Source organism: Phyllostomus discolor, chromosome 13 (genome assembly GCF_004126475.2).
Source record: "Phyllostomus discolor isolate MPI-MPIP mPhyDis1 chromosome 13, mPhyDis1.pri.v3, whole genome shotgun sequence".
In the NCBI taxonomy this organism is placed as follows: Eukaryota; Metazoa; Chordata; class Mammalia; order Chiroptera; family Phyllostomidae; genus Phyllostomus; species Phyllostomus discolor.
In genome coordinates, this window is record NC_040915.2 from 29,778,734 (window position 1) to 29,796,017 (window position 17,284).

General features: G+C 41.7%; 1 protein-coding gene across 3 annotated transcripts in view; it reads left to right on the top strand.

The window, feature by feature from the left end:
• HMMR (hyaluronan mediated motility receptor) overlaps positions 1 to 6,081 on the top strand; it is a 21,838-nt gene extending 15,757 nt beyond the window's left edge. For all 3 annotated transcript variants that reach the window (XM_036014345.1, XM_028528729.2, XM_036014344.1), the window contains exons 14-18: positions 463 to 615; positions 697 to 796; positions 1,441 to 1,617; positions 4,136 to 4,298; positions 4,944 to 6,081. In XM_036014345.1, coding sequence (XP_035870238.1) covers positions 463 to 615; positions 697 to 796; positions 1,441 to 1,617; positions 4,136 to 4,298; positions 4,944 to 4,963 — 613 coding nt within the window. In that variant the 3' untranslated portion in view covers positions 4,964 to 6,081. The remainder of the gene's footprint in view (positions 1 to 462; positions 616 to 696; positions 797 to 1,440; positions 1,618 to 4,135; positions 4,299 to 4,943) is intronic.
• The last annotated feature ends 11,203 nt before the right edge of the window (positions 6,082 to 17,284 follow it).

Genomic DNA, 17,284 nt, shown 5'->3' on the forward strand with positions numbered 1-17,284 from the left:
CCTCCAACCACTGAGACAATTTAACGTTGTCGAAAGCCACCTATTAAGTGCTGCAGGGAATTATAGTTGGTTTCACGGCGTGCTTTGGGTGATCTCAAACGGCAAATTAGGAGTTTACTCAGTTCGCCCTGACTGATGTGGCTCAGTTGGCAGGACATTGTCCCTCAAAGCAAAAGGTTGTCTGTTCGATCCCCAGTCAGGGCACATGCCTGGGTTGCTGGTTCGGTTCCTGGTCAGGGCACATGGGAGAGGCAACTGATCAGTGTTTCTCTCTCACATTGATGTTTCTTTCCCTCTTTTTTCCTCCCTTCCCCTCTCTCTAAAAATAAGTAAAATCTAAAGAATTTACCCAGTTAAAACGATAAAATTATTGAAGAGGTCCTTAAGCTTAAAAAACAAGTACGGGAAAAGTTATTAAAGTGGTCATAAAATGTTTAGAGACTCTCCTCTCTCAAACCCAAGGATGCTTTTAGATCTTCAGACCAGATCAGCACTTAAAGAAGCAGAAATTAAAGACATCACAGTTTCTTCTTTTCAAAAAATCACTGATCTGGAGAACCAACTGAAGCAGCAACGGGAAGACTTTAAGCAGCAGCTGGAAGAAGCAGCAGCAAGGTAATCCAGCCTCAGAACCCGAGAGCCAGGCACCTCAGTTCTTCTTGTCTATGACCCCGGGTCTTTAATCTTCCCTTACAGACAGGCTGGAAAGGAAAATACAGTGGCAGAGTTAACTGAGGAAATGAATAAGTGGCGTCTCCTTTATGAAGAACTGTATAACAAAACAAAGCCTTTTCAGGTTTGTGGGTTAGGACTGAACTTGCTACTTGTGTTTGTTTTAGCAATTCAACTCTGTTCTTGGCCACAGTCAGGACAGTCACGTGGTTTTTCTGGAAGACCGTTTTGCTGTGCATTTAGTGCCAACTTCCTATGAAAAAGGGCTGATAAGTTTTGTTAAATTATGCATACATTTTACTACCGCCTTTATAAGCTATGAAAATACCTCCCAGTAAGAGACTTAAAGTTAATAGCTTAGAAGGTTCTTTCGATCATTAGTCTGTGTAACTGTGTGATAATTATTGTGTTGTGATCTTTCTCGGTATATCTCACATTAATACACTGATCTTTAAAAAGAAAAAGGATAAGTGCTAGTCTTGGCACTGAAGCAGATGATGAGTACGAGTTATAATGTGATCCAGTTGGTGCAAGTTAGGCTGGCTAGCTGAACTGCTTGTTTCTTTTCCTGACCTTTAAAAGGAAAAATACAGAGTTTTTGAAAAAGAATCTCATAGAGAATTTATGGAGAGACCTGACAATATGTCAACAAAATCTGCTTTTGTTCATTTTTAAGTTTTCTTTTACCTGTGTTTTCTGTGTAGTTGATGGAGACTAGTAAGATTTAACAGTTTTAAATTTATATATATATATAAAACTCTTTTTCAGCTACAACTGGATGCATTTGAAGCAGAGAAACAGGCCTTGCTGAGTGAACACGGTGCCGCTCAGGAACAGCTGAACGCGCTCAGAGACTCGTATGCTAAGTTGTTGGGTCATCAGAACCTAAAGCAAAAAATCAAGCATGTTGTGAAATTGAAAGATGAAAATAGCCAACTCAAATCGGTTCGTAAAATAATACCTGGTCCTGTTGAATATGGTGTGGCTTTTTTCCTTCTTTTTATAACGCTTAAGTAAAATGAAGGACTTTGGTATACGGAAAAAAGTGATAGTTTATAGAGGAAAATCCACCTGAGAATTAAGGATGTATTTCAGAATGTTGACCAGATGGGTATTAGTGTTCTCAGGTCTTCTAACTACTTCCTTGGTATATTGAAAATTACTGGAATGATTGGAAGAATTCATAAAGCTGTATACATCTATTACTGTTTGTAAAGTAGCAAAATCCTTGAAGCAAATAAATACTACCCCGTAAAGATAAGCAGTATTCAAAAATAAGCATTTAAGGGTTTTTTTTAACAGCTTTATTGAAGTATAGTTCACATGCCTGAAAATGTATGACTTGATGGCTTTTAGTATATTTACAAACAAGTGCATTCAGAACAGTTTTGTCACCTCAAAATGATACCCCTTACCCTTTAGCTATTATCTATCTCCTTATCTTCTTATCCATTCTTCCCACCACTAATCCACTTTCTGCCCTTATAAATCTCCCTGTTCCGGACATTTTTCTTTTCAGAACCAAATAACATGTGGTCTTTTGTAACCGTCTTTTCTCAGTCAGCACCCTGTCTTCAGGGTTCACCTGTGTAGCATGCATCAGCATGCCATTCTTTCACAATATTCTATTTTGCAGCTGTGTCACATTTCATTCATTCGTTCCTTAGTTGGTGGACATTCGGGTTGTTTTCACCTTTGCGCTGTTATGCACATTGCTGCTACAAACACTCATGTCTGAGTTTTTGTGTGGACCTAGGTTTTTGTTGCTCTCAGGTTATATCTACGAGTGTAATTGCTGGGTCATATGTTAACTGTTTAATCCCTTGAGGAACTGTTGGGCTGTTTTCCAAAGCAGCTACACCGTTCTGCATTCCAGCAGCAACACATGGGGATTCCAATTTCTTTACATCAACACTTGTGATTACCCAACTTTGATGCGGATCCCGGCTCCTGGGGTCCTCAGTGTTATGGATGAGATAAGACAAATTCACACAGACTACTGAGTCCTGGGGAGGAAAAGGGACAGCCTGGCCACTTTCTCAAGGGGAGAGCACCTCCACCCTTGCCTTGACAAGCGGTTATTGGGTTCAGTTTGCACAGGAATACAGGGTGTATATATAAAGCTCATCAATCATTGTCAGGCAGTAATGATTAAACAATAGATAACATTCAAAGAACTCTGAGGGCTATTCTAAGTTGGGATCCGGTAGTTAAAGGGCCATAAAATTTGGGGGAACAAACTCACTTCCTGCTTAGACCCTTATCATTTCAATTGAGGGTATTAGGAAAGTAGGTCATAGGATCTTATGCATTTTTCTTAGGCCTGATCACCCTAGGGAACCTGCCTTTCCCAGCACAGGGCTGCACCCACCTCTGACATTGTTTCAGGCTTAAGGCATTGTTTCAGGCTTAAATCAGGCTGGGGAAGTAAGGCAGCCAAGAGATTAGGAGACTTCTTGCCGACAGAATGAGGACTCAGGCTATATCAAAGCCGAGGGGCGAGGGTCCATCACCCCATTTTTCTATAGCCCCCCAAGTCCCTCCCTTAGGGCCCCTTCATGACCATGTCTGTCTTAGGTCATCCCTCTTTTGAGGAATCTTACCCATCGGCTAACTAGTCATCCGCCCAGGGCCAAGCAGGGTGAAGTGAACTGAAAGAGGGCAGAGGTGACACCCCTACACGGAAGATAAGCTTTGCCTCCTAAGTGTCTTATGGTCCCAAGGTCTTTTAGTCAGCCTTAGCCACGGGGGATTACAGCTTCTGAAACCAGGCAGGGCAGTTCCCAACAGACTTTTTGATGCCAGCTGTCCTAGTGCATGTAACGTAATACCACGTTGTGGTTTTCACCTGCATCTCTCTCTCTGGTGCAACAGGTAGCTCAGGATAAGATGAGAAATGCTGGTGTTCTGATGGGGAGCTGGGGGGAGCGGGAGGCCCGGGTTCTCAGCTGCAGCAGTCTGGCGTGGAGATGTCACCTTCCTGAGTTGTGAGGGGAGGGAGCAGACTTGTTACATACCACAGACCCTTGCCTTTGGACCACATTTTTGTAGATTTGCTTGAGTAGATGTTTCTTCCTTGGCTGTTTTGCCTTAGGACCCCTTTTGGAAGCTTTAGATGGTTGCCTTTTCCCAACTTTTAGTTTCACTAGGAAGCGGGGCAGCAGAGCCCAAGTGCTTTCTTGCTGGAAGCTGATCTTGGCATGTAAGTTAGAGATGGACTTTTATCAGAAACGTACCTGTGTACCTCTAGAGCAGCAAGAAGATCTAAGTGACTTGTTCTCTCCTTTGTCACCGTGGTTCCAGGTCATTTCGTAATCCAAGTCTTAAAGCCTCTATCTAGTAGTGGGTTTTGCCATTTGGTTTGATATCTTAGCAACTTCAGAATTTGTCCATAACATTGATTACACTTTTCACTGTCGTGAGCTTAAGTAATTGTTTACTGTCTGTACTTTTTTTTACATAGGAGGTGTGCAAACTCCGCTCCCAGCTTTCTAAAATAAAGCAAAACGAGAGAAAACTTCAGGGGGAACTGAATAAAGCTCTGGGTATCAAACACTTTGATCCTTCGAAGGCTTTTCTTCATGAAAGTAAAGAAAATTTTGCTCCCAAAACCCCACTAAAAGAAGGTAAGAAAAGAACGTATGGAAGTATCACCTTCCTTTGGCAGCATTTAGCAAGTTGTCCATTTTCATGAGCTGAAAATTTGTCGACCATTTCTGCTGCATAAGAAATTCCTTCTCCTGGCTGGCGTAGCTCAGTGGATTGAGCGCGGGCTGGGAACCAAAGTGTCCCAGGTTCGATTCCCAGCCAGGGTACATCCTTCTGAGATTTTTCTGTAAAATGCCTTTTCTTTCCTATTTCCATATGCTCTGTTTTCCACATGTCCAGCTCCCACCTGTCCCCTCAAGCCCGGTTCAAACTCCCTCTTCCTTGAAGCCTCATCTGACTGTTTTGCTCCTGCCCACCCTACACCAGAACTATTCCCTCCCTCTGACACACCCGTGGCATTTTAACCTAAAGGTCTAATTTTTAGGTTTGGGGAAAAGAAAGTAGGTGTTGTATCTCTTTTTCGTGAATCTTTGAATCTTTGACAATAGGTCAAAATTGATCCAAAAAAGCGAGTGAAGAAATACAAATAAAATTATGCTACAGAATGCAAGCCCTGCTTCATCTGCCTCACAGAAGAGTCTGCTTGCTTACTTCTGGATTATACTGATGATGAGTTGGTTTTGACTTACAATACTAACTGCTCCTTTTAATAATCCCTCCAGGCAACACCAACTGCTGTTGAGCCCCCCATAGAGTTTCAGGAATCATTCAAGCAAACATCTGAAAAACCAGTCGAAGATTATTTTATTTTTATTCTTTGCTATTCTTTATTTTTATTTCATTGTTATTATTGCTGTTGTTACTGTTGTGTTTGTTATGAATACTTTGAAATATATTTAATATTAACTTCCTATTTTTGGGTATCTAAAAGCAAGTTCAACATTTTTCCCAATATGGCATCTGACATTTTGTTTTCTATTGCCAATGCCTCCTCCCTGATGCTCATTTTCAGCACTTCATTCTAAACCTCCTACCTGGCTTTCCAGCTTTACAATTCGTCCCATCCGCTGACATTCCTTTAAAAAATCACTATTCTGTCATTACCCTCCTATTCTGAAACCTTAGGTGGTTTCAAGATGCTGATCCCCAGGTTTTTAGTTTGATCCTGGACAGCTTTCCTCATCTGAACCTCTTAAGCTAGGACAAAGCACCTTGGCCTGTTCTTGCCTCCACTTTGATTCTCCTAATAATGTTTCCTCTGTTTCACCCACCAGACACTTAACCCAGTTCAAGTAAGAAGTAAGGGCATGCTTAATCGCATAGTAATCTCTTTATCTCTTATCAGAGTCACAAGCAGGTCAATAATTTGCAGATTCCTAGACTCTCTCCCAGGCCTACTAAATTAAAATCTGCCTTTTTTCCTGAAAATCTGCACTTTAAACAAACTCTGCAGTTAATTCTTAGATACATCAAAAATCTGAGAACTACTGCTCTTAGCTACTCTTCAAAGAATTTTTTTATACCACTTGGCATCAGCCTGACTAGTGGGTATTTGATTACTATTTCCGTAATGTGAAGTGAAAGTCACACATTAAGTCATTAACCTAAGTATTCAACATATATGAAGTTATATTAATGCATGAATGAAAGGTGTGTTTATTATCTGTGTCCGCCCCTCCCTTTCTTGTCAATAGAATTACAAGTGGCAGTAGACTATTTAGAGAGTGGTAATTATCTAAAATTTCTGAGTTAGTTAGTATATTATAAAACATGTAAAAAATATGTCTCTATTGATGTACTAACGAACTTATTACAATCAGATTATCTTTTCATAATAAATTATTGTATTGTGTCTTAATATATAGTTGAATTTTTAAATATCACTTGAATTAAGTTCAGAGGAAATGGAAAAATTAGGAAATTTGTGTAATAAAGTTAAATACTTCAAGACTTCTGCTTCTGTTCAAGATGTAGTGATAGGTATCAGATTCCCTGACCCTCACCCTACCCTCCACAAGCACAAACCCCCCCTAAAACTATCAAAAACTAGACAAGATATACACAATAAAGACTTTCAAGATGCTAGGCATGAGACAGCGAAAGACAGCAATCCCTGAGAGACTGGGAAAATCAGGGTGAGCCCTACCGTCACCCGCTATTCACAGCCTTGAGAGCCTTTCCAAGTGAGCTAGGGAAGAGGGGGGCTCTGCCCCCTGAGCTAAAAGCTACGATCTGAGGTGGCGACCAAAGGGGCCCGAGTTCGCAGAACAGAGCACCGGGGAGGAGAGAGCTGCACAGAGAGAGAACTCGGGAGAGCTAGAAAGGGCCCCTCAGGGACTCATTAGTCGCGTGTATGAGGACGCTACCTGAGGCCGGGGAAAGAACTACCCCTACGATTAGGAATAGTAGTGCTCAACGCTGACACAGGGGTGGAAGTAGTGCCTGTTCCCACCGGCCAGACTGGAAAACCCCAGTGATTTATGAGGCGTTGAGTAGGGCACACTGAAGGGTTTATCCGCAGGGTCGGGGAATACAGATCTACCTCATTTTATTGCACTTCACTTTATTGTGCTTTGTAAATAAGATACATATATGTTTTGTGTGTGTGCGTACAAATCAATGGTTTGCGGCAACCCTGTGTCAAGCAAGTCTATTGGCACCAAAAGATGATGAGTTGCTGAAAGCCCAGGTGATGGTTAACATTTTTTAGCAATAAAGTATTTTTTAATTGAGGTATGTACATTTTTTTAAACAAGTGCTATTGCATGCTTAATAAACCATAGTATAGTGCAAACATACACACTGGGAAACTGAAGTCTGTGTGGCTCGCTTTATTGCGGTGGCCTGGAACGGAAGTCACACTGTCTCTGCAGTATGCCTGTAATCAGTCCTAAAGTGAGCGCTGCTCTGGTCCCACCTAACAGATCTCATAGGGAAGACCCAAAAGGATCACACTATTTCTAAGAAACTGAATTACACCCCAGAACAAAGCTCAAGTGTACTTAGTCGGATTTTAAGTTTACTCCAAATAGATAAATTTCAGTCTAACATCCAATTGAATGGTTACCACACATGCAGAGAGACAGGACACACTTCCTATGTGAGAAAATAATCCACCCAAATAAACACAGGTTATTAACAGCAGGGGACGTCAAAACAGTTATTCCATATATACCAAGACCTAGTAAATATGTGATATAAAAAGACCCAAATCAAACTTGTAAAAACTATATGTGAAACAAAAGTACTCTTGCCTTGGCTGGTGTGGCTCAGTGGATTGAGTGCCAGCCTGTGAACCAAAGGGTCACCAGTTCGATTCCCAGTCCGGCCACATGCCTGGGTTTTACACCAGATCCCTGGTGGGTGGCGCATGAGAGAGGCAACACACACTGATGTTTCTCTTCCTCTTTCCTTATCTTCCCTCTCTCTAGAAATAAATAAAATCTTAAAAAAAAAAGTACTGTTGATGGCAGTAACACCAGATTAGGCATTGCAAAAGGAAAAATTAGTGACCCCAAAAACAGCAGGAGAAACTATCCAAAATGAGCCAGAAACAAGATTTACAAAATGAACAGCAGCAAGGTGCTCTGGGACAAGTTCGGGCAGATTGATAGGTATGTCACTGGTCTTCCTAGAGGAGGGAAAGAAGGGACAGGAAAATTGAAGTAATGGTGGAAACACTTCCAATTATAATGAAAACTAGACCTGCAGAGCCAAGGAACATAATGAATCCTAAGAACACGAAATATGAAACCTCACAATCAAATGGCTGAAAAGCAATGATACAGAAACACTGCCAACCTACAGCTATTTCTTTAACAAAAAGAGTTTTCAGGAACAAAGATGACAAAATGATTTACAGACAAAATGACTAAACAAAATTAGCAGCAGAACCGCACTACAAGAAACCTGAAAGCAAGCCGTCCAGGTGATGCAGACACCGGCCTGCAGTGTCCACAGCGTTATGGATCAGACCAGACAAATTCACACGGACTACTGAGTCCTGTGGAGGAAAATGGATGGCAAGGCCACTCTCTCAAGGGGAGAGCGCCTTGGAGCGCCTCAGCCACTCTCTCGGTGCACCAACCCTTGCCTGGACAACCTTTTATTGGCTTAATTTGCACAGGAATACAGGGGGTCTATGGAGAGCTCATCAGTCATTGTCAGGCAGTAATATTCAAATAGATAACATTCAAAGAACTCTGAGGGCCTATTTTGAGTCAGGGTCAAATAGCTAATGGGCCATAAAACTGGGGAAGCAAACTCATTTCCTGCTTAGACCCTTATCATTTAAACTGAGGGTATTAGCAAAGCAGGTTTCACAGGCTTTTATGCATTCTTTCTTAGGCCTCATCATCCTAGGGAACCTGCCCTTTCCAGCACAGGGCCTCACCCACCTGCAGCATTGTTTCAGGCTTAAGTCAGGCAGGGGAAGTAAGGCAGCCAGGCAGCCAAGAGATTAGGAGACTTCTTGCAGACAGAATGAGGACTCAGGCTATGTCAAAGCTGAGGGGCGAGGGTCCATCACCCCCTTTCTCCACAGCCCCCCAAGTCCTTCCTTGAGGGTCCCTCATGACCTATGCCTGTCTTAGATTGTCCCTCCCTTGAGGAATCTTACCCATCATTGGCTAACTGGTCATGCACTGTGGGCTAGGTAGGGTGAAGTAAAGTGGGCAGAGGCGGGGCTCCTGCCAGGGAGAGAAGCTTTTTCTCCTTAGTGGCCTAGGGTCCCAAGGTCTCTCACTCAGCCTTGGCCATGGGAAGTCTGGTTTCAGTTTCCGAAACCAGGCAGAGCAGCTCCCAACATTCAGGCAGGAGCAAAGTGCGGCCATGTGGAAATAGGAGTCTACCAAGGCACAGAGAGCACTTAGAGACCATGTGGGAGAATATATGGCATTCTTCTCTGTTCTTTTCTTAGTACTTTAGTCTCTTTAAAAGATCATTGTTTCAGCAAAAGAAAGAACATACTTTGGTGTTTACACACATTTAAAGTTAGAGCATGCCCTGACCAGTGTGGCTCTGGTGGTTGGGCATCATCCTGCCACCATTTGATTCCCAGTCAGAGCACATGCCTGGGTTGCAGGTTCGATCCCCAGTTGGGACCCATGAAACATCAATGTTTCTCTCTTTTATTGATGCTTCTCTCCCTCTCTTTTCTCCCTCATTTCCTCTCTCTCTAAAAATAAATAAATAAAATATTTTTTTAAAAAAATTAGAGCATGACAGCAAGCTCAAAGTCCAGGAGGGGAGAAATGGAAGTGTGTGATCATAAGGTTCTTAAGTCTATGTAAATGATATGTCACTTAGAGATAGATTGTGATTAAGTTAATAATGCAATTATTATTAAAACCTAAAGCAATCACTAATATAAAACAATTGTAGCCATAAGCCAAGAAAAAAGATAAAATAGAATAGAATGAAAAAAAATTCTATTCCAAAGCAGGCAGAAAAAGAGGGAAAGGAAAACAAAGGACAAATGGGGGGAAGAAATCAAATTGCAATATGGTGAATTAAACTTAATCATGTCAATAGTCAACATTAAATATAAATCATCTATATGCCCTAATTAAAATACAGAAGTGACCAAATTAAATTAAAAAGCAAAACCGACTATATGCTGCCTACAAAAATGTACTTCACGTATAAAGACAAAAATAAGTGGAAAGTGAAAGTGTGTGAAAAGATACACCAAGCTGAGTGGTGACATCAGCAGGATGGCCAGGAAGCCTTCGGCCCTCTTTCCCCCAAGGATACACTGACTCAGTAACAATGCAGAAACAAGTCCCCTTTGTGAGAAATCCGGAAACTAGCTTGGAGAGCCCAGAACACACGGTGGGGAAAGGGTAGTCACTTCAGCAAATAGTGCTGAGGAAACTGGGTGTCCGAATGCAAAAGAATGAAATTGGAACCTTATCTGAAACCCCACACAAACCAACTCAGAATCATTAAAGACCTAAATGTAAAACTACTAGAAAAAAGTACAGGGGAAAGGCTTCTTGGCAATGATTTCTTGGTTGTGCCGCAAAAAGGACAGTCAATAAAAGCAAAAATGGACAAGTTAGATTACATCCAACTAGAAAGTTTTTTTTATAACAAAGGAAACAACAGTGAAAAGCCAACCTACGAAAGAGAAGAAAATATTTGCAAACTATGTATCAGATAAGGGGTTAATTTTCCAAATATAAGAAACTCGTGTGACTCAATAGCAAAAAAAAAAAAACCAACAAAAAACCAATAACCTGATTAAAAATGCCGAGAATTTGCATATACAAATCTGTCCAGAAAAAACTCTAGCCATTGTTAATATAACCAGAACGGTTCGTGCAACATCGATGTAACCCGGCAGCCAAGGAGAGTGGGCTGGAATGGGCGAACCATGAGGACTTCACTGTACTAGTCAGTGTGGGCACTAGTCGCCACTGAGTGAGCGAGCACATGTACTGCATGGCCATCACATTCAAACTGAAACGAGGATCTCACAGAAATACTTGCATTTCCATATTCATTGCCCTGTGACTCACAACAGCTAAGATGTGGGAACAGCCTAAATGTCCATCATGGATCAATGGACAAATACAAATACACCGTGGTACTGCCAGACAATCGAATGTTATTCAGTACTAAAAAGAATGAGCTGTCACTCTGTAAAAAAAAAAAACAAGGAGGAGGAACTTTAAATGCATATTAGCAAGCGAAATAAGCCAGTCTGAAAAGGCTACGTGCTGTATGATTCCAGCTGTATCATACTCTGGAAAAGGCAAAACTATGATGACAGTAAAAAGATCAGAGGTTGCCAGAGTTTGCAGGCTGGGGCGGGATGAATAGGAGGAACACTGGGAATGTTTAGGGCAGTGCAGATACTCTGTAGTATACCATGATGGTGGGTACATGCCATTATACATCTGTCGAAGCCCACAGAATGTAAGCTGTGGACTTTGGGGGATAGTAATGTGTCCAAGTGGGTTCATACATTGTCACCTGTGTACCACTTGGGCGGGGGATGCTGATAACAGGGGAGGCTGTGTATATGTGAGGGCAGGATATATTTGAGAAACTTCCATATTTTCACCTCCATTTTTCTGTGGGCCTAGAACTGCTCTAAAAAAAAAAGGTTAATTTTAAAAAGTAGGTCTGATTTAGATGAAAAGAGGACAGAGTTTGGGTAGAAAGTATAGGGTATTTTATATAACCTTGAAAAATGTTATAATAATAAAAAGTTTTTAAGTTCCCCTACATTCGCTGAAAAGTTATACAAATATATACAATTTTAGCTCAGGCCCCTCACAGTTCTGACTCACACATTCCTTCTTCCGACGGCATTAGCACATGCTTAACTGGAAATCGAAACAGCTGAGCTGGGACTTCCTCTTGTTTATAAACATAAAATGCGCCAACGTGAACAGACATGTACTCAAATCCTCTATCCTTACTCCTTGTATTATTGTTCAAAATATAGTAATTCCAAGGGAAGGCTTACACTTCCCACTCCGTGGATGTCAGGAGAATTGTTTAGCCCTGTTCTGGTTCCTTTCATATAGCTTGCCAACTAGCTCTTCATGTCTCAAGCGCGTTACGTGGATTTTCTCCCAGTTTTTTGTTTGTTTGTTTTTTAGAGAGACATGTAGATTAACATCGATGCGAGAGGGAAACACTGATTGGCTGGTTGCCTCTCCTATGTGCACTGACCTGGGAACCTGGGACTGAACCTGCAACCAGGCATGTGCCCTGACCAGGAATCCAACCGGCAACCTTTTGCTTTGCGGGCAGACACCCAACCCACTGAGCCGCACCGCTCAGGGCCTCCTAGTTTATCTTTTGACTTTGTTCATTATTATCGCTGTTGTTATGCAGATAGTTAACAAAAATCTATGCAGTCCACTTTGTTGATATTTTCACTTTTGGTTCCTGAATTTCATGCTGTGCTTACACAAGGTGACAAGAGAGAATTCTGAGATGCCGTGAATTACGGCAGGCCTGAGGATGAGCGAGAGGGGAGTTAACTAGTAGCTGCAGGCCCAAACCAACAAAGACCACCCACCTCCCTGAACGTGCAATTGTAGCAACTTTGAACCCAGCAGTCATTTCAGCCCTTTCCTCGAAAGAATAGAGAACCACCAGACCCTGGGGCACCGAGGAGGTTAGGAACGCGCTTTGCAGACTGTTGCCCACAACCGATGCAAAAGCACCCGTTTCTTCTTCCTCCTGCACTATTCGCCTGTCCCAGAACGTTCTCTTCTCCCCCTTTCCCTGCTCTCCCTCTTGTCTAGAGCCAGTGTAAATCCTTTTGAAACTTCAGTCTGTCTTCCCCAAACTTATTGTACGAAACAGCCCTGTCATCCCCAGGACGGGGGACGTGTTTGTGTCCTCCGTCCAGTCTTGGCGGTTTGGATTGCACGCACGCTCCAGGACCTGGTCCTTTTTCGGGCCAGCACATAGCTCAAGGAACCCTTTCTTTCAGGACGACTCTCAGCCCGAAGATTTTTGTTTAAGGACGGCTTCCTCGCTCCAAGATTATTCTACCCGTTCACCTCTACTACTTTTGTTCCACATTTTTGTTTAAAGATTTTACATCTGTCAAGAATTTATTTTAGTATAAGTAAGTTAGGAGTGTGTAAGGGAACTCACTTTAGAGATGCAATATGGCTCCAGCAGCCAAGGCATCTGGGAGATGTAAAACTGACCGTTGAACTCGGTGACTCTCTGCATCGCGTCATGCTGGGCTGACTGCCAGGAAAACTAAAATTCCACCCGAAGTCCATCACCACGTCCCCATGCAGGAGGTTAATGACTGTTGGGGGCGTAAATAACTGCCCGGTGTTATCTTTTAGATTAGCGATACATCGTTTACTTGGGAAGGCTACACTGCTACCTGGCATCTGGTTTTGCTATTCAACCTTGCTTTGCCTTTGTATGTACGTCTCTCCTTTTAAAGCGGTTAGGAATTTGACTAAGGCTACATGTTAGTTCTTCAGAATCCACCCTGAATTTAGAATTTTGGGGCTTTCCCTCAACAGGAAACCAGCCTTGTTCTTTTTAATGTTTCCTTTTTTATTGGTTATCTGTATCCCATAACAAATTCCCATGCACATGTTTGAGTCTAGCCAGGATGATTAGTCTAATAGCATTTTTCACACAAACCTGGGAGGTTAAGAGGAAGATTGGGTTCGGTGAACGAGGTAATGAATTAATATTATTTTAGTTTCTTGGACCTGTGAGTTTGACATGCCAGAGGAACATACAGGTAAAGATTCCTGTGAGGCACCTGGAATGGAGAAACCATAGCTTGAGAGAGAATTGAGGTCAAAGCCTCAATTGTGGGTGTCACAGTCATCGAAATGGAAACAGCTGGGATGGGTGAAGCAGATGTAGTTTACAAAGAGACGGGAGACTGTAAAAAAGAAGAAACAAAACCCTTTGTTTCTTACCCTTGGGGCATCATACCAACTTAGACTCAAACTTGAAAAATGTATGCATATCGTAACAAGGAAAAAAGCTTTGATTTCTTAGATCCTAATGAGTTTGGACATTTAAATACTGGCTATTTAGTTCATCACTCAGTACCAATGCCATGGATGACACTACCTCAACCTAGTATCTTGTCCCCCACATGTTGCAAAGTATGACTGTATTACTGTGTTAAAATTGACCTGTAATTACATACAGTAATACAGACAATGACATGCAGAGATCTCAATTGTTTTAGTTTGAGAAGTTTTGATAAACATATTTAACCACAGTCCCCACACACCTATCGAGACATAACACATTTCCATTACCTCTGAAAGTTCATTTACGGCCAATGCCTACCCTTTCTCCAAGGAAAGATGATTTCTTTTGCCATAGGCTCGTTTCACCTAGTTTAGAATTTCACATAAATGGAATCATACTCTTTTGTGTCCAGCTTCTTCTGCTCAGCATAGAGACCTTGAGATTAATTTATACAGTTCATTTCTTTGCATAGCTGAGCAATACCCCCCAGTATGGATATACCACAATTTGTCTATCCATTTATCTGCTGAGGGATGCTTGGGTTTCTACTTTTAGGTTATTTTAATTAAGCTACTATAAATATTTTTGTGCAAGTCTTTAGGGATATATGCTTTTATTTCTCTTGGATAAGCACCCAGAAATGAAATTACCGGGTCAAGGGGTAGGTGTATATTTAACTTTATAATAAACTGGCAAACAGTTTTTCTAAAGTGGCTGTATTATGTTATACTCCCACCAGCAATGAATGAGCATTCTAGTTGCTCAGAATGCTTGTTAGCATGTGATGTGATCAGTCTTTTTAATTTTAGCCATTCTGTTAGTTAGGCATTCAACGGTATCTCGATGTTATTGTGATTCACGTTTCCCTGATTGTGGGGGAGCTTTGCCCAGAGTCCCCCTTCCACCGAGGTCGAGAATAAGTCTACCAAGACTTGATCTGCTTGGAGAGGAAAGATGGCTGATCTCTCAAAGGAGAAGGGTCAGAAACCTGTTCCTCAATGGGCTTTTACTGGGGTTAATTTGCATAGGAGTACAGGGTGTATACCTAAAGCTCATCAGTCATTTTCAGGCAGAAATGATTAAACAATAGATAACATTCAAAGAACTCTGAGGGTTTATTCTGTGTCAGGGTCAGATAGCTAAAGGTCCATAAAATTTTGGGGAACAAACTCGCTTCATACTTAGAACCTTATCATTTCAATTGAGGGTATTAGGAAAGTAGGTTTTCTGGATTTTATGCATTTTTCTTAGGCCTCATCACCCTAGGGAACCCACCCTTTCCAGAACTGGGCCACACCCACCTCCAGCATTGTTTCAGGCTTAAGTCAGGCAGGGGAAAGTAAGGCAGCCAAGAGATTAGGAGACTTCTTGCAGACAGAATGAGGACTCAGGCTATGTCAAAGCTGAGGGGAGAGGGTCCATCACCCCCTTTTCCTATAGCCCCCCCCCCAAGTCCCTCCCTGAGGGCCCCTTCATGACCATGTCTGTCTTAGGCATTTCCCCCCCCCCCCCCTCCGTGAAGAACATTACCCACCATTGGCTAACTGGTCATCTGCTTGGGGCCAAGCAGGGTGAAGTAAAGTGGGGCAGAGGCAGCACCTGTACAAGGAAGATAAGCTTTGTCTCCTTAATGGCTTATGGCCCCAAGGCCTTTCTACTCAGCCTTAGCCAGGAGGGGTTACAGCTTCTGAAACCAGGCAGGTAGGTTCCCAACACCCTGATATTGAGCATCTTTCTATTACTGAACTCAAGGGGTTTGCTGCTTGGAGTATTCTATTTAAGAACAAAATATGGTGTTGTTAGATAGTTTTATTTACTTGTAGCGTGTAAAGGAGACGGGATTTACCTCCAAAGCTCTCTTGCTCCAAAGGGAGGCTTAGCCATTGTTTATATATGCTAGTTAATTATATATACATTATAAATATTGTATTTATTTTTAGAAAGAGGGGAAGGGAGGGTGGAAAAGGAAACATCAATGTGTGGTTGCCTGTCATGTACCCTGCAGTTCAGTGGTGACTGGGAATTGAACTGGCACCCCTTTGGGTTAAAGGCTGGCACTCGATCCACTGAGCTACACCAGTCAGGGCTGGTTAAATACATATTGATTTCTTTGGACTTGGCCAAACCTATCAGGTTTGGTTCTGGAACAACACATCTGGTTACAGCTGAGTCTGCAAACTACTGGGCTACATTTTAACGTTTGACAAGAATAGCATTTAGTAAGAACCACCCAGCCTTGAGACCCTTGTGCTATGTAACATTTTTATATGATTATTAGCCATTCTGTGTCTTTACCTTGTGAAGTAACTGTTCAAAATTTGTGTCCATTTTTTAAAATTATTGAATTGTAGGAGCTCTTTATATAGTCTGAATATGTCCTTTGCAGTTATTTGTGTCAAGACCATTTTTCCAGTCTGTGCTCTTCTTATTCATTTTTAAAAATATTATCTTTGGCCCTGGCTGGTGTAGTTCAGTGGACTGAGCACGGACCTGGGAAGCAAAGGGTCACAGGTTTGATTCCCAGACAGGGTTGCAAGCTAGGTCCCTAGTGGGAGCCAGATGAGAGGCAACCACACATTGATGTTTCTCCCCCTCTCTTTCTCCTTCCCTTCCTTTCTCTCCAAAAATAAATAAATAAAATATTTAAAAAATATATTATCTTCTGATGAACAGAAGATAATATAGAATAATTATAGAATAGAATTCTATAGAAATAGAATTCTATAGAATAATAGAACAGAATAATTTCACTTCTAAATTATTGTAAGTTCTTCATTACTCATAGACTCTGCATGCCATGCCACATAGAGCTTACTTTGGGCTCTGTAGTATAGGTGGGGAGTGTATAAAGAGTTTAAACAATCTTTTTAGGTCTATCTGAATGGCAGTTTTGTTGTTAAATTGTTAGAGAGCCATAATCCAAAGCAGTGGTTCAAAATATTGAGCACATTTATCATCCTTGAAATAATTAACAATAAACTCACTGGGCTCCACTCCTTCAGAATGATTGTCTCGTTTGTTCCCTGGTGCAGGCAGGTTTAGGAATTTAATTACTGATCTAGAAGTCCTTAATTCCTGGCCAAATTTAAGGCTCAACCCACATACTATTTTTTCAAACAGAGGGCAGGACAATGTGAATGGAAATGACCTGTTGCGCCCTGGCTGGTGTAACTCAGTGGGTTCAGTGCTGGGTTACCAGCCAAAGGGTTGTTGGTTCGATTCCAGTCAGGGCACATGCCTGGACTGTGGGCCAGGTCCCCAGTGGGAGCTGTGTGAGAGGCAATCACATATTGGTGTTTCTTTCCACTTTCCTCCAACCTGTGTAAAAAAAAAATAAAATCTTAAAAAAAAAAAGAAATGACCTGTTGCATTTTAATTTCTGCTTGCTGTTACCACATGCCTCTTACTGACCTTTGGAATAGTTAATTTAAAAGTACTGGGGAAAAGTGCTGGAAAATTTCACTGAATAGATTCTGTCATAATGAAGCATAACTGAATAAAATATTTCAGAACAGGAATTTGCTGTTTGGTCTGCTTGCTTTCCAAACATTGGCTCTTGCTTGTTCTTCTGCAA